The following is a 26,039-nucleotide window of genomic DNA, read 5'->3' as shown; positions in this document are numbered from 1 at the left end:
GAAATAGTATCGCATGACAGAAGTGGCCAGCCACAGCTATGCAATGAAGCTCAGGTGTCAAATCTCCAGAGCTATTAGTGAACAGTTCACAACCACTCCATAAAGGATAAAAGCCTGGTAGAGGAAAAAAACAAACAGCAAGTCCATTGTAAGTGTATCTGTGGTCTTTCTGAAAACCTTCTAGGAGTATAAAAGGAGGTCAGGTTAGTACATACATTGCACATTGCAAGATACTCACTCAGCACCAGGAGTGGATGTTTGAAATCAGTGTCCCAGCCACAGGGACCTATGAATCACGAAGAATTTCACTTCACAGAAAGTTAGACCATTTGCTTCTCTGATGAGGTTAAGAAAACAGCAAAAGAGCCTGCTGGCTCCTCCTTTATGCACAAAACTGGGATTCAACCACTTTTACCTGCAATTCCCTAATCCTTCCTCCAGTACAACTGTTACCTTCTGTCACAGCCCTTCCAGATACAACTGTGTAACCCTGAGATTCAAATGACTACCACACTGAAATGCTATGTGTCCTTGCTGTCTGGGAACTACTGTTTCATGCTTGCAGGAGCATCTGCTTTTGTTTATTCAGGTAACAGGCAATGCTAACAGCTGAAATGTGGTTTGCCGCTGCCTTTTACACTTTCTTCTTGTTTATACCCATGCAGTGAGGGTACCAGAAAGCTACCTGGCCAACAAACAAGAATTTTATACCCATTCAATAAAATTGTAAATAGTGGGGAAGAAGAAGTGTTAGGCAACAGAGAATCAACTTCTGTCTATGCTGAAAAGACCAAACCCTCTCCTGCCATGCCGAACTTCCAGGGAGTTTTGGGTTACACTGGAGGCGGGGGAGTGTCTGCCTTCTCTCCGTTTGCATCTCTGGGACAGACTTGAGAATAGCTTCACACATTTATGCAGAGTTGCATTTTTGCACAAACGTGTGAAAGAAACACTCCTTGGGCACTGTCAGGGGATGATCAGATGACTCAAGGGCTAAATGTTCTCACAGCTTTTCCCTTTCAAGGACAATCTGTTGCACAGTCTCTGTTTCCTCTGCAAGGAGTGCCAGAACTGGTGGCTCTCATTAGTTTGGCTAGCAAGGGATTTATCAGGGGCAGGGAGCTTTCATGTCTGGTCCAACCACCTGCTGTTACCTAGATAATGCCCTGGCCATGCAGCACAAGAGAGGCTGTGCCACTGATAGGTTGCTAACCAGTGCTCTATTTCTAGCACCTCCTGTGCTACCATCTGTGGTGACGGCTATAACGGTACCCGCAGGATAGGGTCTGAGGAGCAGAAGTTACTACTGCACAAGAGCAGCTGACGTACAAAGCCATACAGGCACATGAGGCTGCCGAGGTCTCGCTGGCTGGAGCGACGTTACCTTTCTGCTAGCAGGGGGAGAGCAGAGAGCTTGATATAAAACCTCCCCTGAACAGCGCTGGCATTTCTACTCTCACACTGATCCTGGCATGGCATCAACCATCTCTGTATGTTGGCTCCCAGCATGGCCATTCCTCCCCCAAGTCCCAGCATCAGCTCTCTCAGATCTCAACCCAACACACTTTCCCAGTAAGCAATAGGCTTTTCCCTTTTTATCCCCAGATGAAACACACGTAAGAGTGAAACGTACACCACATAAAGATGCTGTAGAAGGATAAACAGACAAGATGAGAGAGGACTGGGTGACTGAAGGGTGAAATGACTGAATACCTGGCATAATCTCCACAGCAAAACTGGGCAAGAGATCAGCAAGCAGCCCTGTCCTGCCTAGAAAAGACAGAAGGAGGAGAACAAGGAGAGAGGTTACTGCAAGAAAAACACACTCCCCAGCCCCTGCCTTAGCCTCCAGTCCCCTTCCTCATCAGCCTGCTTGCACTGTTAAGTGAATTCCTATCAACCATAGATGTCATCCTGCTCGATGCCTGGTGTCTGCCTCTGCACTTCTGCCATTTCTGTGTCCTTGCATTTTATCTTTATCAGCAGAGCTGGGGGGAAAAAATCTGTAACAGAGCTTCTTCAATCTAGGCACAAAATGACAAGAAGAGGGAGGTCCCCTTAGTGTGGTTACACGGTAACATCTGTCTGGAGTTTTGCTCTACACATGCAAAAAGCTCCTGGAAATGCACGACAGCCCTTAAACAGAAGGATTTAGTCTACTTTAAAAATGTACTAGTGTAGTTTGGATGGATGTGAAACATCTTTAACCCAAGGCCCTTGACAAGTCAGCCACATGCATCCAGCACCCGTGGGTGGTGCTCTCCATGTGGGGCTCTGCAACTGCAGAGGCAGCTCCAGGAAAGGAATCTTGAAGCGAGTATGTGCTACTTATTTCAAGATGCACGAGCTACTTGGTGAGATTGTGTGATATAAGGCCAACTCTCAAGCGAAGCAAACCAACCAGGGAAGGATTTGTGTAGAAACTTGTGGTATCACTTTGCAAAAGGAAAAGGGAAAAGAAAAAAAAAAAAGGGCAAATCAACTTCTAATTTATAAATGAATACAAACAAAATCCAAGCCCAAAGGCAGCTTGGTGCCTATTTGTTTTGGCACTGAATGTCTGGGATATTTCTAATACACAGCAAACATCCTGCATGGTGTTCAGCTATAACTTACATACACCTGTGCATTGGCCGAACAGCCCTATGCGCAGCTGTGCTGCGTACTCTTTTATATAGCACCAGGATCATGCTAGGTTTTTTAAAGACATGCATAAGGTAGGAGAGCTGCACCCTGAAGAGAGACATACATTGTGGATATAACATAACAGAAGCAGCTAGAGGTAAGCCAGTGCAAAAGTGGTACAAAGCTACCTTTAACCTCCCTACATGCCCTTCCTGCACTAAGCAGCACTCAGACACAATGATGAACTGGATCCCAAGTTCCTTGGCCTCCAGTCTGTCCTTGAAGCGTATTATAATCAAATTCCCACTGTCCGTTTTTTCTCAGTGCTTCAGCAGAGGTTCTGTGGAGATCAAAAATCCACAAGGATGCCTGCTGGAGCCTTAATAAACATGCTCTGAATGCAGGCTGTGCTTTGCAACCAATTGCAACTCAGTAAAGCTGTCTAGTACTCACAGTAACACCATCATGATGAGCTGCTCCTGAAGCCTTAGCAAAAGATACAATGCTGATCCTTCAGATAATTTACTACTTTGAAGGAGGACTCTTGCCATCAGTCTACTGCAACATTTTCATCTACATATACAACAAGTTGCATGACATTCTTTGGAGTCCATTTTCTGGAAGGATCAAGTGTCCAAACTGCTCACAGCTAGCTTGTTATGGGAAAGTGCTCACGTATGCTTTCTGCTCACAAGATATAGGCACGTATAAAACATGTGCGGCTTAAGTCTTGGGTGCCACAAGTGGGCTCCAAACACATGCAACAAATGTATGCCTTGTGTCACAGTATGCTAGATTTACATTATGTACCATGTGCATATTACATATATTCCTTATTTTCCCAGCACGCACAAAAAAAATATTCAATTCTTGCATAGGTTTCTGTGTGTATGTGTGTATGTGAACAATGTACATGTGAACCACATGCATGCAGAACATACGGGCAGACACGGGCATGCAGCTTGCCTCCCATGTGTTATTATGTCCGCACAAGCTCACGTGCAGCCCTAGTCTGAGAGCAGACACCAATGGACAAATAGCTGGAGGTATATAGCTAACTTAGGGCTGGGATTTGTGGTACCAGAGGCAAGGGAGTGACACCTATAAAGAGCAGAAGCTCCATCTCACGAGTCCAAACAGGCGCTTGCTTTATTTTGAACCTACCCGAAAAGCCTTGATCCCTCTAGTGCTGGGTCTTACGATGCCTCCTGATCCCCAGGAGGACCCACATGTTCAAGGGGGAAGAAGCATCCCTCAAAAATAAGAGCGCTTGAGAACTTAGTAACTCGTTAAAAAGACAGCCAAAGTAGTTCCTCTGTGCTACCTATGAGCAGTCAAGTATTCCCTGCTTGTGCAGCCTCACTTGGCTCTGCTGAGTATCTGCTTGGGGAATTTGCTCCCCTGGCCCTGCCAGCGGGGCTTGCACAGCCCTGGGGGCCCCAGAGCCACCGGTGAGGGATGGCCGGGAGGGATGGCCGGGAGGATCCCCAAAGCCCGGGAGGGCCCGAGGCAGCAGCGAACCCCACCACAGCTCAGCCTGAACTCTGCCGCCTCCACCAGCCCAGCCGACAGCCAGCAAGCACAGAGCCCGCCTCTGGACTGCCGTGCCCGCAGCAGCCTTCAGCGCACCCCTTCTCTCCCCCCTCCCTGTCCTGGGCCGAATTAATTCCCTGATAACCCTTCCCCCCAGCCTGCGCGGGTGAAGCCAACAGGCCCGAGGGAGCTGCGCCGCCTCGGCTGCCCCGCGGTTGCCAGGGCGACGGGAGGCTCCCGCCACTGCCCCTCACTGAAGGCTCTCCTCCCGCCGCCGCCCGCCTCAAGCGGAGCGAAAGGACCCAGGCACAGGGACAGGGCAGCTCTGGGGGCGCAAGGGCCACCGCTGACTCTCGCTTGCCCGCCCCGTGCAAGCCTGGCCTGGGCATGGGTGCACCCCAAAGCCAGGCAGTAGCTGGCGGAGGGGAGACCGGGCCGGCACGGTGCTCGAAGCTGGGGCAGAGAGGCAGGGTTTCAGTGAGCAAGGCCTCCCTTTGGACCTGCGGCTGAAGCGCCAGCCAGGAGGAGGCCACGGTGATCATGGCCACCAACTTCCTGGCTCTCTGTGCCCAGGGTGCTCCTTCTGTGGGCATTAAGCTCACCTCACTTCTCTCTCCTTTTGGTTTTTTTTTAAGGAAACTTGAAGGTGGAGAGCTTGGGCTACAAAGCAATTGGTGGGGAGAAAACAATTCAGTAAACCATCCGGACAAGAGATCATCTGGCCACACCACCTCTGCACGGCGGCTCTGCCCACCTGAGAAAGAGGACCGCAGGCACTGAGACGCGGCCAGGCACAGCTGCCGAGTCGCAGCTCTGCACTCCTGCAAGGGCTATGTGTCCTCTGTGCAAGCGCTCACCACCGAGCCCCAGCAGACACCCCGGGGGGGAAAGAGGGAATAGACAATGGCCCCGTTTACCAGGGTTGTCCCAGGCGGCTCTGTTGGAGCTAGGAGCTCGTCCTTGTTCCAGCACGGATCTGGGACACACTCCGGTCTCTATTCCCACCGCACTGCTGCGGGGATTTACCCGCCCACAGCAGCCTCTCACCAGGCACCCCACACACCCCAGGCCCCAGCCAACCCCAAAGTGCAAGGGAGCCTGCAAGTCCCCGGTCTGCACTGGCAGAGCGCAGCGGGAGAGGGCGGGGAGGAGGAATGGGAGAGGGAAAAGCTGAGGGGGTGCAGAGCAGGTCCAGAAGGTGCAGAGATACAGAAGAGGAAAATAAGGACAGGAGTTAATATAGGCAGGAGGAGGGTGGGTGACAGAGCGGGAGAGCAAATAGCAGCAGATCAGGGAGGACCTGGAGTCAAGCAGACTATTAGCAGAGAGTCTGCAGAGAAGAGACACAAAAATAATTAGGGTAAGTGGTGCAGCTGAAAAGAAATGATGACATGAATAAAGTAGGCGCAGGTGCAGTCAGGAACACAGCAATTGGGTAAATATGGGAACATGGTAAATAGTGGCAATTGCATAAATGTGATAAATATTGGGTAAATATGGGAATAACTGATGAATTGGTTTCCCTGTTGGGGGCTGCCTCTGCAGCCCTACCTGCAGCAGTGGGACCACGGGAGGCAGCCGCTACAGAGGGAACTATTTCTTCCTCAGTGGCAGAAAAGTTTGCCAAGCCATGCCATGGCAAGAGGCCCCTGGCACAGGACACTGCCCTGAGAGGAGGCTGGAAAGGACAGGAGAGGAAGGGTAGCCCTTGTAAATCAGATACTCTTCCAAGGAAGCTGCTGTGCAATTTATTGGAAGAGTACGGCTCTGCAATGAGTTCCTCTGTGCTCCCTCTGCTCGGAGTAAACTTCATCCTTTCTTCCCGTCCTTCTCTCCAATTGGAGGGAGAAACAGCAGCGGCCCTTCTTGGAGATCAAAGTTTTAGCAGGCAACAAAGACCTCCAAGGAGGCCGTTGCCATGGCTACCTTAGTAAGGGAGGTCTTTTAATCACGCCAGTCTCCTTTGTGAGCAGCGTGTGGCTGTCACTGGCAAGTAAGGAGGAAAAGAGGGCTAAAAAACCTTGGCAACAAGTAGCACTTCTAAATGGCATGAAATAGATAACTAGGAGTAGCCCAGGCTAGGACGAGGGGAACTGGACCCAGATGACAAAGGTGGCAGCAACAGTGGCCCAGGGCAGGGCAGCAGCACCTAATGAGGACAGGACGAGCACTTTGGGGGTGGGAGGACACCAGCGGCCTTCCTGGCATCAATGCCTTTCCTGCATTTTTAAGTGGAGGGCTCCCGTGCCCATCACTTCCTTCGCCTGCTGGCACTACCCGCCTTTGGTCGAAGGCGCAGCTCAAGGTCGGAGAGCCCTCGCTGTGGAGTTGCTCACCGACACCTCCCCGGGTGAGATCTGGCCCTCTTATCCCCAACACATGGACAATAGCACTGATATCTCTGCCAACTGCTGTGACCAAGTACTGGCTCGGATGCTACTGGCAGCTTTTCAGCAAAACAGAGCAAAATCCTAAAACCATCGTCTTGTAAGGGAAAATTTTGCCAAGAACTTTTCTGTCTCCAAAACCACATCAACTTTTATAACACAGTCTCTCCTGGCACACAAGAGACTCCAAACCTGGCTATATTTATACCAGCTATTGAGTCACTTTGCTGAGTAAGAACTGTCTTATTAGCATTGCACGCCATACACACACGTCCCAGTAGAGATTTATCCTCTCTGAAAGCCAACGCATGTCTCTGTTAGTACATTAATTACTGTGCAATACGCTGTGCGTATATGTATCTACATTCTTTCCTACCTATGGGTGTTAGACGTGATAAATTTGGGGTTTAGCCTATATCAATAATGGCTGCTAATACAAACTACCAAAGATGTCAGTTTTCCAATGTTAAGTGCTAGCTGACTTCAGAAAATAACAAAAAACTCAAGTGCTAATTGTTGTTATTTAAAGCATAACAATGGTAGAAGCTGAAGCTTCTAAAAGATTAATTATAAAATAATATTTCACTAAGATATAGTTTATGTGGTATTAGCTGCCAAACTGATGGAAAAAAAAAAGCGGGCAACAGCCGTCTAGCAAAGCACATGGATAACTAACCAAAGTATCAAACCAACAACTGGGATTAGTGGATCACTTTCCTGCCTCTTCCAGGAACTTGACACGTCCTTGGGAATGAAGCCACTGTTTCGTGAAGCATGTCTAAGCTATGTAAAATCTTGTAATGCAAACATTGCCGAGCTTGCACAGACCTACGCATTTCAGGGTAGCCAGCTGTGCCTAGCTACACCTACAGCCATTGCTCTATAGCTGTACCAGCTTTGGAAGGGAGCAGTATAGCTGCTTTCACAGGACCCTGCACCTGATCAGTACATTCCAGCTCTCGGAAAGGCTTACTGGGTTATATGCAATCTCATGCAGTTAAGCTAGACTGCTTCCTGATGTGAGCTGGGTCACATGAAGCTAGGATGGGGTAGCCACTGCCACTGCCCTGTACTTCCGATTCAAAGGTTACTCCAGGCACCCTGCACCCACTGCACTAGAACACTTGCAGTTCCCTTCAACAAAGGCTGCAATAAATGACCTTACTGAAGCCCACTGACATTCTTGTATAAAAAGCAGTGTGCAGGTGCTACCAATAACAATTTGATTAATAGCACTGTCTGTGTTTCAAGAAGCAGGACACTCAGCTGCTAGCTACTAAGATAGAAACGTAGACCTTCTTAAATTTAGGATTCAGCCTTTTTGATTCAATCACATTAGTTCTAAATAATACAAGTGTATAAAGTTGCAAATGGATTCACTAGCCTAGCTGCCATGTCAGCAAAGGGTTCTACATTTCTCATAAAACACATCAGTGCAGAGAGCATCACTTGACTCCTGTTGTGGAATTGCTAATCTCTGTTCTAGTCTCGTCCTGCTGCAGAAGCAGAGTTCATACAGTTTCCAGCATGCTAGACCCCCTTTGGAGATTCCAAACACCACCAAAAAATAGTACTTTTTAATTTAAATTCTTTCCTTACTCTATGGGAGGTTCGCTACCAGCCAATCTCCTTCTGTGTTTCTGAGGCGCAGAGGTTACTATCCCTCTTCCCTTGCCTGCACTGATTCCATTAGAGAGGCTTAAAGTCCCTGACTAGCAAAACCTACTGAATGGTCTTTTCAGCAAAGCGCATAAGCACATGCTTAACATCAGGTATGCTTTATAAATCCTATCAGCTTTGTTGAGAACAAATGGATATAAATAAATGCTTATATGCTTTTCTGAAATAGGCCCGAAATGAAGACAGCCCATGGGATTCTCTGATGCTACCTAGAGTTCTCCAGCCTCTTTCTGTGTCAACATGACACATCCAGGTGACGAAACTCAACATGCAATTCCATCGTGACCCAGGCTGACTGGCTACTTAGACTTCACTGGAAGTCTCTGTGATTGCTTCCCTAAGAAAAAAGCAATGCTGTAATTTGCTCAGGTTTTGGATTTTGCTCCAAGTTGTGATAAAGCAGCTTTTGACCAATTTTTAATGGTGCAATTCACTGTATAAAAGCAGGATCCTCCACTTTTAGCTAAGCAAATTTCCATTAATTTATTGATGCTATTAGGTATCTACCATTTTTGCCTCTCAGACCTTTCAAGGTTTCTACGTGATATTAAACTGCCAGCAGTATCTTTCTCTAACCTAAACACACCTTTCACCTTGGCATTAATATGAAACCACTAGAAGGGATATTTTCCTATTTCCTTTTCCATTCTGATTTTTCTGTCTTCCCCACTGATAACATGAGTGGGTAGAACCTCTGCTCTATTCAAAATTCTAATCTATGCTCAAATCATGCAGCAGCCCCAAAATAAGCAATGTAAATTACATTTGAAAGACCACTGTCAGCAGGGAGCAAGCAGCAATGTGCTGTGGGAATCGTAGTGTCTCTCACAGACACTATCCCTCCACTGCTCCAACTGCTCTAACAGGGAATCTGGGTTCCACCCAAAGAGCAGGAAACAGCTAAACAGCAAACAAAACCCTTTTACCACGTGTCCCCTAGGACTGTGGAATCGCTCTGATCTACATCTGTACTCACTGCCTCTCTGCAAGTCATTAATACCTAGCAGAGCAGTGGGATGGAATAAAAAATGTCCCAGAAGATGCCAGAATATTAGGAAATGGTGTTTTCACCACTGGCTTGCTGCCTCCTTTAGCCATCAATGGGGAGAGGTAAAGGAAAAGGAGAACAAAATACCAGCAAAGGCAGAAGGAAAATAATAAGGTGGAAAGAGGAAGGAAGGAAGGAAAATGGGTAGGTAACCTGGAATCGCTCCGAAAGCTGGAATGTTGCCTCCGTACATGCTACCCAGGAAAAGAAATACACACAAGCTGCACCAAACAGCATGAGGCAGAACAAAGTATGCCCACGACAAGTATGCTTTCATGCTGCTGCCAAACTTAGCAGAGTGCTGCACAAAGTGCAAGGTCAGACCCACAGGCTGTAGTGAACGGAAAATCAGATGCAGTCAAGGTAACGCAGTCTAAGCTACGTGTTTCCTCCCAACATAACCACAATGAACTGGGGCTAGGAATATCATCAAGCCAGCCTCAGAGGTGGGGATTTCTTTGTTTTCCCCCCACGTAGTCTTCTGTACACACTGAAAAACAGATTCTTCCTGTTACCATGGCACTGTTTTATCACTGGTGTCTAAGCACAGTTGTAGACACAGATAAGAGAAGACACCAAATCCTGGACAGGAAGGTGAAGAAGGGACAAAATTCAGCAGCCCATCACCACGCAGCCACAGTCAGCTCCTCTGGAGGAGCTACGCAACAGCTACAACTGCCACCCGGCAGAGATAACCTCACCTGAACTAACACAGGTCAGTCTTGGGCCTGTTATTAACTAGCATATAATACATAGTCACACTGTGGATTTAGACAGGGATATGACACTGTTTTCTGGAGGGACCCATTCTCCAATTGTCTGTTGCTTGCCTGACATCTGAAGGAGTGAGGGGAGGTGATGGCACTGTTATAGTCACTCACCCAAGCATTCAATCTGGTTTACTTTGTGATGACAACTACAGCTCCAAATATAAATGCCAATTAAACTCTGACCTTGGCCATGAGAGCAAGGGCACTTGACAGACATGTTCTATCGTATGCCTCTACATATCACCTACACACTATAGACCCAAGCTTTTTGACATTTCCTTCACAGGACGTACAGAATCTATACACCCAAGAACCATGCAAGTATGCTGAACAGACAAATATTGGTGTCAGCAGGTCTTAAGGTAAGCTGGAAAAAACACATCTTACTCTCCTGGGGCAGTCTAGGGGTGAAGTACTACAGCTGGCTCAAGGCAGTGTCAACAAATGCCCCTGAAAGGCCCATTCCACTCTACTTTTCTCCCTTAGCTGGGATGGGTGCTTTTTTGACCTTCACAGTGAGCTGGACTGTGGAAGCCATAGCTGAAAGCTAACCCTGCAAATCGGAAAGAAACTGATCCTGCTCACCACACTGCTCAGGGGAGCCTAAAAGAAACACAGAGCCAAGCATGCATACTGCAGAGAAGACAGGTCCTCTCAGTGGCAGCAACAGCTTAGACCTCATTAGGGTGATTGTGAAACTGCACCTCCAACTGGACAAGTAAAATTAGGCAGACAGAAAGATCTCCCAAACTGACACACTCAAGCAGAAAAACACAGTGCTTCTTGACATCCTCACGGGTCAGAAGAGTGGGACGAAGGGAATGTTAAAAGACTGCAAAAAGCATATGATTTGATGTCTTCTGGGTGTCTATTTTTAAAAGACTCTGTCTCAAGTGTTCACTTTGCTGCAAGTGTATTGTTTCATGCCTTAAATGCAAGGGTTCTGACTTTCCACAGCCCTGCACTTTCTGTAGTCATTTACACCTGTGTAACGTGTGAGCAGTGTGGGTGTAAACATTACTATTCTGGTTTGGTAGCGTTTGCCACCCACTTTGCCTAGGTGTGAATAACTGCACAAGGTGCAAGGCAATGGTGAAGGTACTGCGGGGACTGTTTTATGTAGATCTTACACCCATAGTAATATGGTGCACAGACATGTAGAGAGAGCAAGAGAGCAGAAGGAAAGATACATCAGCTATCTGCTGAAAAAGCAATCTGGCAAGAGGGCTTACCAAGCACAAGCAACTCCACCGATTCTTCATTCTTGCCCTCCACATCATCTGGTGTGATAATAAGGCAGTAATAGAGCCCACTGTCTCCCCACATCAACTTCCCAATCTGAAGGTCTGCATCTGAAAGGCAAAAAAGAAAAGTCAGGCTTTCCCTCCAACACCTATAGGAAAAGTGAAGTGATGAAAGCACTGGGTCCGTCTCCACGTCCCAAATCCATTTCATTTCCTTACTAAGAAGAGGGGTTAACCTTATCCAGAATATCACAGCATTCAGGAAAAATAAACAGGCTCAGGACTCTATGGCTGTAAGTGGGAAGACAGGTAATGCTGCAGAGGCAGCTCACTCTGCAAGTGCCAAGAGCAGAAGGGGTAACTAATGTCACTCTCTGTCCTTCCTATCATCTAGGGCCTGGGATCCCAACAGTATTCATGCCATGCAAGAAGGGCTTAGACAGCGTCTCCTCTACAGCACTTCAGCCATCCGCTGAAGAGGTTACGTGGAGACAAAGGAAAACAATCCCCCTTGCTGAGGATGATCACATGCTCTCCACACCAAGGAGCCGCCACTTCTGGCTAGGTGGTCTCCCGAGTCAAGCAGAAGCCTTGTACTTTTGAGGGATAAGGTTTCTCACACAGCCTTCCAGACCAAATGTTTAAGGACCCTGCCATCCCCCATCTACACCCAACTTGACTTCACCGCATGGAAATCTCTTCCTTTCACACTGACCAAGGCTGTGCGGGTTTAGGTTCATGACGGGGTAAGCTGGTGAAGTCTAGAGTTGAGCGAACATGAGGTATAAGATAATTTTGGTATTTTGGAACTGGGAAAAAAATCAGTGGAGTTTGCAAGGAAGAAAAACCTAGCCTGCAGAGACTGAATTCATAGCTCTCTTGCTGGCACCCCTTTGTTAAGGAAAATCTATATACAGAGCAACATGCAGAAGCCAGGAATAAAAACCTTCCACTTCATCAAAGGGAAGAGAATACTGTATCAGGGTTGGAAACCTACATGGAGTCAGAGGAAGGGAAGTGCCAAAAGAAATGACCTTTGGGTCTAGGGTTGGTTGGTTGAATCCTCCATGTCTGACATACAACAGCTCCCTCCCAGCAGCCTTTTCTAAGGGAATTAACTGAACAATTACTGCCAGCCCCCAGTATCCCAAATTGCTAAGGGTCTGTTCCATCCCCCACCAAGCATCACTGGGGTAGAAGAGTTACCATGGACAATGCTGACATCTCTTTCCTTATAGAAGTCCCCTATAGTGACGGCAGATCCTTGTTTGGAGGCCACAACACGGACTGTCCTCCTGCTGTCCACGCAGTCCAGGTAGGGATCCCAGTCCAGGTTCCTCTTGCTCATCGTTTGTAAACCAGAAGTCGCCATACCCAAAGCTTCTCCCATCCGGTCCTGGCAGTAAGATTTAAACCTCCACTGCACCACAGCTGGTTGGGTGGAAGAAGTAGAGAAATGGCAGCGAAGGAGAGCAGGCTGAAACAACATGGCCACCTTCTTCTTCTCAGGCACGGTGACCTGCAACCCTTCCACCTCAGCTAAAAAGCAAAAACATGAGTGTCATATGCCTTTGCATTGCTTGAAAAGGGAGATACTGCATTTTATCATAGCATCATTCTCCCCACGTACACAAAATTAAAAAGTCCATCTGTTTCAGGTGCTAGGGTGCAATACTTCTCAACGTATGTAAGCACGGATGTTGGCAACAGAAGTACGGTTGCTTTTTTTATAGCCTACAGCCACAAGGAAAAATACAGCACGATGGGGTTGAAGGCTCAAATGTAGTATCCTTACACTCTATAGAGACCCTAACACAGTGGTGTAACAATTCAGGGATTCTGTGGCAGGTTCACAGATAAGGAAGAGGTATTTTAGGGACGGCCATACTCCATTTCTACAGCAGGTCAGCCAAAGGGCCAGATCCTGAGTTCATAATGATCCCAATGCAGAATAAGTCACCCCCCTCCCAATTTCGGTGGCATCACACCTCCTCTTTGAAAGTCAGGCAGCACAGTGCCTGGCCCAGCCTGTTGTGCACTGGTGCCCAGTTAGTGCTGCTTGCTCTGCCAAACTCTAGAGATGCATGAAGGAGTGGATCCAAATCGCACAGCTCCTGCCAGGGCTGGCATGTAGCACTGAGAGAAATTGCTCCATGTGGGAGGTGCAGAGAAAAATGGCCCAAACACTCAAGTTTTTCACATTCCCAGGGAGGAGATGGATCTCAACACGTAATGTTTATCTACCAGCTGACGGGAGAGCTGCAGCCTGGAGCTGATGTATTAAGGCCTCAGAGAAGACATATGGGACTGCTGCCACATCCTAGCGAAGCCGAGAGTCGGTGAGCAATGCCGGCAGAGAGCCCTCAGGAGCGTGAGGTACTCCATCTACCTGCAGGGGAACGGCCAAAACCTCCCACGCATGCCCTTCATTGCTTTCCTCCTTCTTGCGCTGCAGGCAGCAATGACTGAGAGCACTTAGACAACACTGGAAACACACGCTGACGCTTTCCCAAGCAGGAATCAGAAACAGCCCAGGAGCCGGGGGACGGAGGAGCGATGCATCTAAGAAAGAAGACGTTTGCAACCAGGGACACCCTCTGCAGCTGAGGGGCTGCAGGGCCTGACGGTGGCAGTTTGTATGAGAAAAGGGAACCAGTTTCAATATGGGAAATGTTGATGATGGCAGCTCCCTACACCCAGTTACCAGATACCCCAAGGCCCAGAGCAGTGCACGGTGAAGAGGACAAGACACAAGGAAATATTCAAGAGAATAAAGCAGAAGAGGATGTTTACACAACATCAGGAGGGACTGATTGACTTAGGGGAAGCTTAAGGAGGAATGAAAGACTGAGGACAAAGAAAGGCTTCCTGATGTCGGGAAGCAGCAGGAGAGAAGGGCAAATGCCAAGAAAGAAGAAGACAGGCAGAGTAAGGATAAAGTATCAGGGTAAGTATAGGAAGCAGAAGGATAAGCAGGATGACAATCATGGAAGCAGGAAGCTTATGTTCAGCTGGAAGAAGCTGAAGAAGGTGTCTCAGCCTAGGTCAAAATAATTTCAAAGGGCTGGAGCCAGGTTGCAGGAGATTAAGAAATGATGTAGAGATGAGAGGAAATGGAGTCAGCAAAAATAAACCACCCACTCCAGAAACTAGAGATGAAAAGGAGATGGAAGCCATCAAAAGAAAGTTAAATGACAGAAGGTATCTTTAAGATGGGGAAAAAAAAGGCATAGACTAAAGCACTGGAGCTTAAAGCAGACAGAGAGCAATAAATGCATCAACAGTATGACAACAGCAGGCATGAAGAGACAAGATCAAGTTGCAGACAGCTGCAGATCTGAAAAGCAAAAGCAAAGATCTCATGATCAGGAGCCAGAACCAAAGGAAAGTGGAGAGGTTGGACCAACAGTGAATATTCATTTCAACAAGTTATCAACATCCAAACTATAATCATAACAAAGTCTATAAACACCAGTCAGGGGATAAAAACACAGTACGGACAGAACCTATGGGAAAGCATATTTCAGAGAGGCAAGATAGTCACTGATACTAACAAAGAGTTACTGATCTAGGCAGGATTTGACCCTGGGGACTACTATGCGAAGGCTTGCAGCGCACCAGGGTGCTATGGCATTTGCACAGGAACACTATATTATGCATACAATGAATGCATAACATTATGCATATCGTACTTGTGCCATGTGGAAGTTGCACGGCAGATGTCATTAGTTTTGCCAGAAGTGCCTGGACCCAAATCCAAGCACTGAAGTGTGAGTGTTCTCCAGCGTAGCACGAAACACAGCTGAGGTCCCAACAAGATGCTGCCACAGGAGAGGCAGGGGCATGAGGCAGCTCCTCCACTTTCCCAAGGCGTAGGCAGAGAGGTAACTCAAGAAGTGGCAGCTGGGACATTTCTGCCAGGCCTCCTGTTCCCAGGGACAAGAGGGGCCATGCAGCACTAAGAGAACATCACCACTTGCTTCTTAAGGTGAACCAAGTGGTGACGTTGTCTTATTCTCTCCTCTCCAGAGACCCGTGCTTCCCAGGTTGCATCTGAATGCAAGAGACATGACGAACACCTTGAAAAATGAATGGGTCCAGGTCAGACCTGTATCTGGCAACTGTGTGCCTGACCCCACCGAAGTCTGTGGCCAAAGCCAGCATGTGACACAGGCTGGTCAAGTGACTCATCACGTTATTTCAGCTTCAGGGATAAAACAGTGACACAGTGAATATTTAAATCTTTCCCTTGTGAACGAAGTACGCTGCTTAGTAAACACAGTGCTTTCAGCTAACCACGCACCATAGCCCTCCTTCCCTGTTAATGAGATTAATGAGTTTGGCAAGCAAGGTACTGCTTTAATAAATGATTAGCTGAGCTTTAGCAAATTCTCATCTGACTAACTTTCCCCACCCCACCCCCATGTGAATGTCTATATCAATAAAAGAAAAGAAAAGCAGCTTTTGGGAAAACACAGGAATTCTTTTTCTACCCAAAAGCATTTGGGAGATGTGCAGTAAATCATCTGGCACCTTCCATATCCTATCCCAAGCTCTTTATTAACTTTTAAAGTATTCTTTTCAGATCCTTTCCAGAAATAGCATTTAAGAGCAACACAGTGCCTCAGATTGAGAGACTGGAGCAGTGGAAACTCTAGATCTATTTAAGTCAAATTATATATAATTATATATGGCTGAACCAGGAAATTATACACCTGTTATTTCCTCGGCCAAAAAAAATGATTGGAATCAATTCATGTAATACGTCACTCCTGTGACAGCGTCCATCAGAAAGGCCAACAGGATGTTCGACTGCCTGAAGACAAGATGGTGGCTTTACACCTATCAGTTATGTCCATGCACGTGAATTATAGAGGTCTGCTTAGGACTTCCTCAACTTCAAGAAGAAACTGCTGACCTCAAAGATCTTCGAGAGATGAGCCAAGATAACAAAAGCCTCAGATGTATCACAGGACAGAACTCTGGGCTGTTTAAACAGCAGAGCAAAAAAGAGTGAAAGACGTGAAAAACAATGACAAGCTTAGTGACAGCACTGTGGTAGCTCTCTGTCTAGTTTAATACAAGTAGGACTAAAAAGAAACTGAATTGTGCTCTGCTATGTTTTGACTAACGCAGACAGAGCAACATTAGCCCTTATTTCAAAATCATCATGGAAATGTAATTCCTGCACTCCGGAGAAGCAACCTGTTCATTGTGAATTTCAATGTTTGAACTTTCACAAGAAAAATCTAGCTCATGGGAGTCTCATGACTACGTGACAATTTTGCTTTCCTTGTTTCTTATTCTCCTAAATCCCCAGAAAAAGGTCTACAAATATTAATCAAATGCATCTTAAAAACACAGATATCCTTACTCTCAGAAAAATAAAAAGAATCCAGGGTTTTGTGTGTCTGTGCATGTGTCTATATACACTCCTAGAGAATGAGGTTAAAAATAATCACGCTTCAGAAATATAATTGTATGGGTTTTGTCTGTTTCTCATTGGCAATGTGCATTTCTCTCCTTTCTCTGATTCTTTTCCTGAACTATCCTCAGATTATGCATTCAAACTATGCAATCAACATTACACACAAGCTATCACTAATACATTTAGTGGTGATTAAAGAAAATTCCAGGAAGTGATTATAGAGGGGGAGATTTGTAAGGGCGCATTTGAGCCTTGTGAGCCTGATCTTCATAAGCACCTTCCATGAGTATAAGAGAGAAGGCAATTGAGAGGTGATAACTTAGGCTCGTGTTTTACAGTTGCCCTCTGGAGGAGCCTACGGCTCCCTGAGGCTAGATGAATCTCAGGAAGATTTAGCTTCACTACACAGCCTTAAGTTAGCCTTTATGAATAGAATCATAGAATGGTTTGGGTTGGAAGGAACCTTAAAGATCATCTAATTAGAATAAAGTTGCTCTGAAGCACTAATCCCTGTAACTAATGGCAAAGCCAAATACTACAGTTCAGTGTAATAGGTCTCAGACTGCATCCTTCTAGAACATGAGATAAGATTTGAGTCCAAGAGAAGGCAGCACGCGTTACTCTTCAGGTCAGCATGGGTCTCCCTGTCTGTGCATGCATCACATCTCTTTCTTTGCAACTATTTGGCTCACACTATCACTTGCCTAAGGCAGTACAGCTGATGCTACAAAACTACAAAAATTACATCCCCCGATTTTATGCACCTTTATTGACAGGAGTGGCAGTTGTGCACACAGGAGAACGGAAGTCCTTGGGCACTGAACCAGGCAACTCAGGAAAACTACTCCTAGACTATACCTAAGGGCTTTGGCAGAAAAGCATATGTTCATTGGTAAGAGATAGTGTTCCGAGGGTAGTTTATAACACTTCCCCAAACAAAATAAACTGTTGGGCAAAAGGATGCTATATCTTTCTTTTTTGTGCCTTGGCTACTATGCATCAATTAAAAGTGTTCTTTCCCCCACTGCTGAATACAGACACACCATCCACACTTTCAAATGTGGATCAAGCCCGAATCAGGAAGTGCAGGATCTGGGCTTTGAGACTGAAAGGTCAGAGATGATAAACAGATGTGTAAACAGGTGAATGGAGAGCCAGTGGGATCACTGAGACAGTGTTGTACAGATTCTTGCCTACTCATGCTGGACTAAATCCAATCCATGCAATTAATCAGCAAAAGCCGTCACCATCAGATTGTGTTGAGTGGGTTATGGGAAATGAATTGGATGTCTTGGTCTGGTTCCTGTCAGACTTGTGTTCTTAGCTCCGTGGCCCCTAATTGTCAACTTTTTTAGCCAGCAAGAAACCAATGCCTAAATAGGTCAGCTGCAGCTAAGGTGAAAGCATGGTACTGCTTCTTACAGCTCCGTAGCAAAACTGAGAATTTCAGCTCCCTAACTGCTCAACCTGGGAAGGGGCAAAACCAAAGCAGTTGGAGAAAAGCATGGCCTTGCACACCCAGCACTCAGAGCACAGAACCTCAATACGAAAACACTCCACGTAGGACACAGCCCAGACTCTGCAAACTGACTGCAGCAGACATTGGACTGTTCCTCGCTCTTCCCCATTCTCTGTGATGCTGTCCCCCAGGCGCCCCATGCTCCTGACTTCTCTAGGGAAGTACACAGCCCTGAAACGGCGAAGACTGCGTAAGGGCTTTCACAAGAGCTCAGGACATTTCATGGGCTTTTCTAGGTATCGGTCTCTCTTCACCAGCTTCCCTGTGCTCATGACACTCTCTTACAACCTGGCCCTTTCACACATTCACAAAAGGATGTTTTCAGGTGAATTATCTCAGCTTTGGCCACCAGATCAAATCCACCCTGTCTTATTACTATCTGAAAGCTGTTACAATTGTCAGATGGCTCCTGGTTTACAGTCTTGATTCAGCATCCCAGAAATCATTCCCAGAACTATCACTCAGCAACTGGTCACCACCAGAAGCCTGCGAACAAAGGAAAAGAAATGGGAAGAGTCTCTCCAAGTCTTATAACACCAAGCTGTAACACCTGTCCTCGGGATGGCATTGGGGTTTCCACTGTTGCCAGTCCCACTCAGGGTGATCTCACAGGAATAAAAAGTAAGAACAGTGTGAGGTTTCTTCTCACTTACACTATGCTTATGGTGTGTGCAGCCAGTCAAGGGAAGTCAGATGAATACTTTAAATCAAGGCAGATAAAACAGTCCATCCATTTCCCTGACTGCTCAAGAAGTCTGCTCAGTTGGCCAGGAAACAGCAAAGCTCAACTGTGCTCCAGCATGCCCCCTCTGCCTGCTCTCCCACACTGTGGCTGGGAAAGCAGAGGTAGTAAATCTACCTGCCTTTGTACTGTACCATTGCATTGCAGTGGCTCTTCTGCATAGGGAGAGTAAACAGGTACCGAGTGCTGAATTATTGGTGAAAAATTACTTAACAGGGAGAGAAGATCACATTTTAATGTGGACAGTTTTCTAACTGTAATCTTTCCAAGCTTAGCCTGAGTCGTGAGGTGGAAAAAAATTTGCTCTGCTTGTTCTGTAGGTAAAACTGGAGTTCAGTCTCCAGTGCAACACTTCTCTCCAGTTTTAAATGCATTAGGAATTACAGCATTAATAAGAATAATGGTAAACACGAGGGGAGGATTCATTCCAGAATCAAGCTGCACTTGGTAGTTTACAAGAACCAGCTTTACACAAGGGCTTAAGGATACTTGACAAATTGTACCTTCTTTTTCTAGAATGAGAAGACACAGTCCCACTCACATCCTAACCCGTGACACTTCACAGGAAGAAATAAACTATGACCTGCTCTTCATCCTTTTGCTGTTGCTATTAAAACACTAGCTTTAGGCACGTGGGAGAGCAGGCAGGAGGAAGAGAAGCCAAACTAAATCCACTGTACCTCACGCAGGATTTTTTGAAATTGCAGTAAGAAGTCACAACGCGCAAAACCAAACAAAAGATAAATGCAAGAGCCAAAATTAAAGACAAACAAAGGACAGAGAGGAATTATTGCTGGGAGGAAAGGAACTGCGAGTGCTGATTAGAAATTTCTCAGCCCACCTCCAAGAGGGAGGAGGGGAGGGAAGGGGGCGAGAGCCTCTTTCTCTTTCTTGTTCCCTTTTGTCTCCCTACTTCCTCCCCATCTTGCACTCTGTCTCTTACCCTGGCCCCTCCACTCCCAACCCCCACTTCTCTTTCCCAGAGTGGACTGTACCACTCTGGCTGGATTAGGGCTCCTTACCTTGATGCAGACCTTTCATTCCTTTGCACAGCCACTGGGGAGAGGAAAATCTTGAATCCATGTTTGCTAGCCTCTCTCCCTTTTCTGTGCACACACGTACACGCTCACACTCACTCACACACACACCCCTTTGCTTATTTGCTTTCTCTCAGCCGTGAAAAAGGAGAGCAGCCCCTGCTCTATCGCTGGGCGACAGCAGCCAGGAGGATGGAGGGGAGCAAGCTGACACCGGCTGCCTCCATCTCTCAGCACACGGCTTCGGCTAACCTGTTGCCTGCCGGAAGCCTTTGCCAGCCAGTGGTCGACAGCACCAGCGGCAGGCAGTCCTGTCTCAAAAGGCCAGGACTAGAGGAGACTGGAAGGTCTTCCTACTGCAGCAGTACCTCTCTCTCTGCATAGACCTTGCATGCTCCAAACGGCGGGCGCTGCCAGTAGTCATGAACTACCTTTAATGGAGGGAGAAAGGTGTCAACAGCGCAGCCTTTTAGCTTGATGGAAAAGTCCTGATCTAGCCAGACATGTCCAGATTATGAAGCTCTTTAAAAAAAGGGAGGAATGTAATGTCATGTCATGTTTATCTACACCCTGTACTCCTTTACCAGTCCCTGGATGCTATTTATCGGCATACTACTATGGCTAGTAGGGAAGGAGTGGTAGCTGTGGGTGCGCTGGCACTCCAGACCAACCCAGTGAAGCGGGATACATTCGGAAGCAGCCAAATGGCAGGGAGGGAGGCAGGGAGAGAGGCAAGGAGGGAGGATGAGCTGGAAGCTGCCGAAGCCCCAGATGAGGCGGTGAAACCCTGGAAGGGAGCAGTAGGCAGGCACCGGTGTTGAAGATGACTCAGAGTGAAAAAGCAAGGAAAGGGGTGGGTGGGTGGTGGGAGAGAGGTGTTATGACTAAAAGCCGAATTTACTGCTTGTGAATCCTAAATCTGAATAGGAAAAGGGAAGAGCCTCAGGTCTTTTTGGAAGGATACATTGGTGGTGGTGGGAAATGTATGTCACTTAATCCAAGTGTGTCTGTTTCTTCTTTCAGCCTGTAACCAGCCTGCCTGGCTAAGTCAGCCTGCTGCAGCTTTTCCTAAAGCCTCTTGCTCCTGCCTGTGCCTGGCTGCTGCACCGGCTCAGAGGAGGCAGATCCTGCCGCTGACCTGACAGGGCTCCCTCTTTTTCCCCGATTGCCAGCTGCCCTGCCGCTCTCATTCCGCTGTAATCCCTACCCTCTCCTTTCCTCGCTGTCCAGCTCTCAGACCCAGCCCCTTTTCAGCTTGTTCCCCCCTGCCCTCTGCCCATGGCAGAGCCCTCTGCTCTCCTCTCCGGCTCCCCTCCCCCTTGCTCAGGGAGGGCTTGCCCGACCTCTCTGGGAGCCGGCCGAGCAAGAGGTGGCTGGCGAGCTGCGCTGGGGGAGGCAGTCCCGTCCTGCGCTCACAAAGGCCTGGGCACAGCTGCACCATCACCGGGAAAGGCCGGATCCTGCCCCCCTGCAAGCCGCCGCAGAAGCAGGGCAGCCCCCTCCTCTCACACCCCTGTTAGACGGCGTGTGCGGCCAGGACACCCGGAAAGGAGAAGTTCCTGCAATTGTTCCCGGCCCGGCGTGGGCGGGCGGGGAGAGCCGAGGATTGTCGCCATCCCCCCTGCACCGCGGCCAAGGACACTCCGGGCCCCCCGCGCTCCTGCTGCCTCCCCGGGCCGGCTCCCACCTTCCCCGCCACCAGCGCGCTCCTCTCCCCACTCCCGCGCCGCGGTAAACAGCGGCCCAAGCGCCCCCCGCCCCTCGCGAACAGCAGCGCCGGGGGCACCTCGGACCTGCCCGCGGCCGGGCCCGGGCAGGCAGGAGGCGCCGGCTGCCTCCCCCGGTCCCCAGCGGGACCGGCCCTCTCCGCGAAGTCTCCGCAAACTGCACCGCGGGACGCCCCCGAAAAGACGCCCACCCCGCGCTGGCTCCCGCCGCAGCTGCGCCCCCGCAGCCTGCCGGGGCATCTCCCCAAACCTCCCGTTTTCGCCCTAAAGAAGGACCTAGAGCCCGCCGGGCACGGCACCGGCACGGGCACGGCACAGGCACGTCGGGGCCTCCGGGACGCCCGCGGCCCTACCTGCGAGCCACAGGAGGACGATCCAGCCCAGGACGTGCCCATCCATCTTCCCGCTGGCCCAGGCGGCGCGGGCGGGCGGGCGGCAGGCGCGGGGCGGGCGCGACCATGCCGCGGGGCGGCGGGAGAGGCCCGGGGGCGGCCCCGCCCGGCGCGCCCGCAGCCCGCTCCGGCAGCCGCCTCCCCGCAGAGCCGGCAGGGCTGGCGGCGAGCGGCCGCGCCGTGTGGCTCCGCTTCGCTCCGCTCCTCCCCTGCCGCCGACTGCCGGCTCCCGCGGTGGCTGGGGGGGCCGCCTCGCAAGGCCGCCCCCGCTGCTGTCCGGGCGCGGCGGCGGGCGGGGACAGCGCTCGGGCGGGGGACGCCGCCGCCGGGAGGCAAGCGGAGGGCGGCGGGGGGGGACGCGCCTTCCCGAAACTGCTTCCCTCCTCCGGCAAAGGCGCGTTTCGGTTGCCAGGGGCTTTCCGCCGGGGCGCTGGGGGCTGCCGGAGCTCTTCTCAGCCTGCGGGCACCCCGGCACGTTTCCCCGCAACTACTTCAGCCGCCGAGCCCGGAGCGACGCACGGCCCCCGGCTCCGCCGCGGGGCGTGCAGCGGCCTCTGCCTCTGCCGCGGCCCCGTCCCGGCTTACAACTTCTCTTAGCAAGCACTTCAAAGTGTCCGCTCCCATCACCTGTCCTCCCCAAATTAACCAAATGTATACCTTGGGAACTGAACGTAGACTGTTCCAATTCTTAATTTCCCTGGGGTTTCCACTTCCAGCATGGGCACTGTGACTAATTACTGTAATCATAGATGAAGACGGGATATAATTTTAGATGAGGAGGAGGTGTTCTGGCTGTTAATGATGGACAGCTGAGTTGTGGGGTTTTAAGTTTTAATGCCAACATGATACTGGAAGGGGATGGAAGTTTTTTGGGAGGAAGGGGACAGCCGACTAGAAATACAGCTAAAGAAGATCACTTTTAAAAAGATGGATGTTGCTCTGAAATTAAACCGTCCTGGCCACAGTGGACCCACATGTACTTAAAAAAACTTTCTGAGACAGCAAAATAAGTCAGTGGAATTATTCACAGGCCTAGAGCTGGCTAAATAGCAGCACGCTTCCTTTGGTGGCTCAGCACCAAAGCACCTTCCAACATGGCACTCGTTTCACAGCATCCAGCACAGCTTCCCTTTGCATGTTGCTCAACTTCGGGCGTTTTTCTTTCAGGGGCTTGGCTGGTGTTTGTAACCAAAGTTTGCATTCTGCGGACATCAGTGATCCACATGGGAGATGGGAGTAGCCTTCAACTTCTCATCTGGAATGTGCCAAAGAACATAAGGGGTTCTGATTTTCTAACACGAAGTTGGGCCCCAGAAGGGAGCGGCGCTAGGTGTGTCCCGCTGCTAAAGGCAGGGTGCACAGGGATGCCTGCAGTAAAACAGTACAAGCCATTTGCATTCTAGCAGGTATTTTCCAATTGCCTATACATTCCTCATGATTTTGCCTTTCAGACTGAACTTCTCTACAGGCAAGATAAGCTTTTTTCAAAAGCATGAATAAAAACAGATCAATAATTTCTGAGTGAAAAAGCAAAACAGCATGTTTGCTATGACAAAAGATGTGCTGAAACATTTTGGTTGCTTTTGAACAGTTTGTTACATAGTTTAAGTGGAATTAAGCAAGGAGCCAATCCCTAGGCAGCCTGTCTGTTTTTAAGTGTTTTATTCAGAGCTATTCAATGTTATTTAAAAATACTTTTCACATAGACGTTTATTTTTATTCAACATTGCTTTAAAAAAAAATACACACCCACCCCAATCAGTGTCCTGATGTTCCTCTGACCTGATACATGATTAATTTAACTGTTTTGCAGTACTAGCTAAAAGCCACTATTAAGAACTAAGACCTTGTTGTGCAAAATAATGTACATACGCAAGAGCGCACAGTGCTGTTCTCCTTCAGCACACAGTGATCTGACACCCCACCGCCTTTGTGCATACTTGCAGGTGGAAGGCAAAGTAGAAACTCTCGTTAGGGCCACAACTTCAGCCTCAAGAAATACATGTCATTCCAGAAAACTCAGATGAAGCTATAATACCTCGCATCAGCTGAGGTCCTGCCTCACCATTGTTATGTATCTATAGGATATAATCCATGAAGGTTTGTATGGGCTGAATTAAGACTCCTAAAAGGTGAACACAAAGCTATTTCTTCTCTCCCTCACTTAACCGTTTTTCCTGATAACCCTCAAAATTTCAAGTGAAATCCTGGTGCCTTGCGTTTCTGTAACTTATTTGGCCAGGAATCTGATCCAGAGTTTCCCGAGACAATGTTGTTGTATTGATATGAGATATTATCTCATATGTTTAACATCAGGAGCAGTACAATCCCTTATGCGTCACTATTGTTAGCTACTCCTAGCTTTTTTTTTTTAATCTACTCCAGCTTTTACAAGTACATTTGGCATACATCAGTTTTGCTAAACTTTTGACTCACAACAAAGGAAGGAAAGATTTTCAATACAAGGAAGCACCATTGTTTTGCATGTAACATTGGATTCATAGCTGCTTTGAAATTTTCATACACTCAAACTCACTGTACGGTTCTTTTTCACGTAATGGGAGCTGTCATTTGTATATATGCACGTATGATGGATGCCTGAGCCCTGAATAGATGTTCCAGATCTCTGTAGACTTTGATCTTAGTACTGCAACATCTGAGCTGGCTTAATAGTTAATGTTGGGATGTTGTCTTTCATTTTAGCTAGTTCTTGGAGACAGAAAGCTGCACGACTGCAGTTAGCCCCATTTCACCTTCAAACAGTGGCTAAATTCCTATGCAATTAGCCAGACCGCTTCAAGCCACAGCCCAGCAGGGATTCTCTGTTCCCTGAAAAACAGCATACTGGTAGACTTCAACCTTCATCTCCCTCAGTCACTTCACAACCTTGATACCAGATGACCAAATTCCCCATGCCTGTCCTACATAATTTGTAGTGGGTGTCCGCACCCACCTGTCCGCACCCAGACTGAATCGGAAGAATACCATGCTACAACACTGATATAAGTGATACCACGACTCTGTTCGGAGCAGTTCTTTATGCAATGGGATCATGAACAAATTCGGTTGAACAATAGGGAAACAAACTAACTCACCTTTTACTCATGCTGTAGCAGCTGCTGGCTCTTCTTTCCAACTACTTCATTCCTCCCTCCCTCCCTTCATCTTCCAGTACCAGTCTGTTGTGGTCATTTCCTCTGTTGATAAGCAGAGTCAGCTTTTTAATGTCACCAGCATCTGGAATGATTTACATCAGCACCTCACTCAGAATGACCCATCTCAGCAACATCCCGGAAAACCCACTATGCTGCATGAAAATACTTCTCTTCATGCATACTTTTGTACATCCATTCAGCCCCCTGGATTTCCCTTGTAGAAATTTCCATAGAAACAGTGATTTCAACAGCTTTCTGGGATGTCATACTAGATTCGGCCGTTAGACACTGCTCTCTTGATTTAGTACTGAGACCAGCACATTACAGAAGCTATTAGGTGACACATCATCAAATCATAGCATTTAGTGAGTCTCTTCAGAATAGCTACTAACTAAAACTTTTCCTTGTTTGCTTTGTTCCACTGGAAACTCTTATTAATCGTTGATAGCTTCACAGCAAGACATTGCTGAAATATATGCACTCCCTGTATACGTTGTTTTTTCTGAGCTGCCTGGCTACATTTGATAGCACAATAATACAGAGCTTTTACTTCCCATTAACATCAGGAGTGGGTGATATGGATATATAAACTGCTTTTGTTCTTAACCATGATGTTTGTACCAACAAATGTTTAGAATATTTAATGGAGAAAGTTGACTTTCTCATTCCAATGAACCTTGAGTTCTGTAATATAAGTTCAGCATCAGAAAAAACCCAAGAGAACAGCATCTTTCTGTAGTATTCACTCCTCT

At 48.0% G+C, this 26,039-nt stretch overlaps 1 protein-coding gene across 2 annotated transcripts in view; it reads right to left on the bottom strand.

The window, feature by feature from the left end:
* ILDR2 (immunoglobulin like domain containing receptor 2) overlaps positions 1 to 22,519 on the bottom strand; it is a 43,218-nt gene extending 20,699 nt beyond the window's left edge. The window contains exons 1-4 of one of the 2 annotated variants that reach the window (XM_072885634.1): positions 22,094 to 22,519; positions 12,494 to 12,826; positions 11,276 to 11,395; positions 1,714 to 1,770 (exon numbers count right to left, since the gene is read on the bottom strand). In XM_072885634.1, the coding sequence (XP_072741735.1) occupies positions 1,714 to 1,770; positions 11,276 to 11,395; positions 12,494 to 12,826; positions 22,094 to 22,139 (556 nt within the window). In that variant the 5' untranslated portion in view covers positions 22,140 to 22,519. The remainder of the gene's footprint in view (positions 1 to 1,713; positions 1,771 to 11,275; positions 11,396 to 12,493; positions 12,827 to 22,093) is intronic. The other variant, XM_072885625.1, reaches the window with a different exon arrangement.
* Positions 22,520 to 26,039: the final 3,520 nt, after the last annotated feature.

The sequence above is a fragment of the Ciconia boyciana genome, chromosome 1 (genome assembly GCF_034638445.1).
Source record: "Ciconia boyciana chromosome 1, ASM3463844v1, whole genome shotgun sequence".
NCBI lineage: Eukaryota > Metazoa > Chordata > Aves > Ciconiiformes > Ciconiidae > Ciconia > Ciconia boyciana.
This window is presented reverse-complemented; position numbering and strand designations above follow the sequence as displayed.